The following is a 2,384-nucleotide window of genomic DNA, read 5'->3' on the forward strand; positions in this document are numbered from 1 at the left end:
CGAGGGGGGAAAGCTGCCCCAGGCTGAGAGACCGGGGGGCGATCCGACGGCAGCGTTGAACGTGCCATTGCCGACCCCCGTGTATTGGGAGCCCAAACGCTTCCTGCAGCCTGCGGGGCTGGAGGAGGTCCCCATGTAGCGGTACTGAAGCGTTCAGGTTGAGAAGGCGCAGCGGAACCCCACGATGGGTTGCTGCTGTTATTCGATTTATCTCGGAGCTGAGGAGGGACGAAGTTGTCGCCGGCAGACTTGTTCTCTGCTGCACGCAGATGCGGGGGCACGGAAGCCTTCATAGCGGTTGGCTGTTCAGCGACAGCCTTGGGCGACGTATCGGCGGCAGACTTGTCGATGGTACTGAAAGCCGTGCCAGGCGTCGTCGCTGTAGTAGTGGTAGAAGTGTTGGAGGTTGTTGCGGATTCCTTAGGGTGGGTTGTGGGGTCTGAGCCTCCAGAGCCTTGACGTTGTTGCATATGGGCAGGATGCGCGCCTTCCTCCTTCGAAGCCTCCTTGGCGCTCTTGCGTTCGGGGGCAGGGCCCATGGCGTCGAGTCGAGCTTTGATGCGCTTTTGCTTCTCGGCTTCTTCGCGAGCCTCTTCGTCCCTTCGGCGTTGCCTGGCGAGCTCGAGTCTTTCACGCATAACCTTCTTCTGAATCTCAAGGTCCTCCTCCACCGACCTCTGCGGGGCCGCAGGCTGAGCTGGAACGGCCTGGGCGGGCGCGGGCGAAGCATGAGGCAGGGCTGCGGCATGACCGGTAGGCGGGTGGGCCGAGTCTGGCGAGACAGGACCGTCAATGGAGACGGCGAATGAGGGTCTACGGGCATTCGGTGGCTGGTCATGCATTCGCTGGGAATATGGAACGTTTCCGACGTTGGAGCTACCACGGCGGCGTCCGTAGGATCCCTCCTGGGCTGCGCGGCTGGTCTGGAACGCGGCTGACGGCTCGGGATGGTCATGGTGAGGACGTTGCATCACGGCCGGATGTCGCGCATGCGGGTCGGCGCGGAATGAGCCTCTTCGGTCCCCTACAGGCTCATAGCGGCCAGACTGCGAGTTGTACAGCTCGCGGTTGCCGGCCGCGCCTCCCTCACGCCATGCTGATCTGCTGAAGTCGTCGGCAGCGATTTCTCTCGCGGGCGGGGGAGGTGATATACTGGGCTGTAGGCCATCCCTGGTAGATAGACGGTGGTGATTCGGAGGATGGGTGAATGGTGATTCAGCAGCGGCAGGTGACGACTTTTCGACGGGAGGAAGTTTGGCCCAAGGAGATTTGGCAGGACTCGCGGGCGCCGGCGGCTTCGCGACGAACGTGGGCTTCTCGACAGAACCGGGCTTCAGAATCATGCCCTTGCCAGAGGGAAGTCCGCTAGACTTGGGCAGTGATGTCGCTGTTTCTGTAGGCGCTGGCGACTTGGAGGGCTCGATCAACTGCGCTTTGTCCTTGACGACGGCTGGAACCGGAACAGGCTCTGGGGCCTGCACTGCCTGTTCCTCGGGCTGCGCCGGTAAAGTGACCTTGGTGCCGTCGGTCCAGGTGATGGTATCTGGAGCCAATCGTCGTCGTCATCGTCGATATCGGCCCAGTTGTCTGTCCCTGCGGCGTATCGGGCCCTAGACGGTTCGCGATGTGGACTCCATACTTGACCAACTCTTCATCGGTGAACTTCCTAGGCTCGGGCGGAGGGACAGCTACAGGACGATCAGTTCATGTGTGCTCAAAAAAAAAGATACAGACGTTCTCTGTTGCTGCCGATGAGCTGTGACTCACGTCGATTCTTGTTCCAGACGGCGCTGGCATCAGGGCCGGATGCTGCCTGTCCACCGTTGGAGGAGGAAGAAAACTTGTTGACAGAACCTGCAGCGCCCGACTTGGCGACGAGTCGCGGACGGGATGCCGACAGGGTAGAGGATGAGGAGGGCGCAGCGCTGAGGCCCGAGGCCGCGTTTGTCTTGTCGCTGGGTTTCGCGGCGGGGTTGGAAGGCGCGCTCTTGGAGGCGGCGAGAAACTTCTTGTTCACAGAGACGGCCTTGAAGGTGGCGGGTTTCTTGACGGTAGACGAGCTGCGCAGGTGGCCCTTGTCGCCATCGGTGCTCTTGGTCGCAGAGGCCGAGTCGCCGCGGGACGCCTCCGTGTCGGAGCCTCCGCTGACACTAACATCTGCCGAGTTGATGTGGTCTTCGACGCTGGTGATGTGCTTGTTCTCAATCTCTTCGATGGCAGGGCTGCCGTTCAGATATGCGCGGTCCAGGACGGCATCGTGGGAGTCGGTCTCGTCGTTGGTGTTCTGCTGGGATGGGGAGGTCATGGTCGAGTGGCCTGGTCGTCGGTGTGGTTGCTGGTTCGGTGACGTGGTCATATGCGGGAAGACCGAAACGTCGCATGAG

At 61.5% G+C, this 2,384-nt stretch overlaps 1 protein-coding gene across 1 annotated transcript in view; it reads right to left on the minus strand.

Moving 5' to 3' along the window:
- Nucleotides 1-2,305, minus strand: part of VDBG_08338 (conserved hypothetical protein) — a gene marked incomplete at both ends in the record, with an annotated part of 3,826 nt that extends 1,521 nt beyond the window's left edge. Inside the window, 2 exons of the mRNA XM_003001247.1 lie at nucleotides 62-1,543; nucleotides 1,768-2,305. Of these exons, the coding sequence (XP_003001293.1) occupies nucleotides 62-1,543; nucleotides 1,768-2,305 (2,020 nt within the window). The remainder of the gene's footprint in view (nucleotides 1-61; nucleotides 1,544-1,767) is intronic.
- Between the last annotated feature and the right edge of the window lie 79 nt (nucleotides 2,306-2,384).

This window comes from Verticillium alfalfae, genomic scaffold (genome assembly GCF_000150825.1).
Source record: "Verticillium alfalfae VaMs.102 supercont1.12 genomic scaffold, whole genome shotgun sequence".
NCBI lineage: Eukaryota > Fungi > Ascomycota > Sordariomycetes > Glomerellales > Plectosphaerellaceae > Verticillium > Verticillium alfalfae.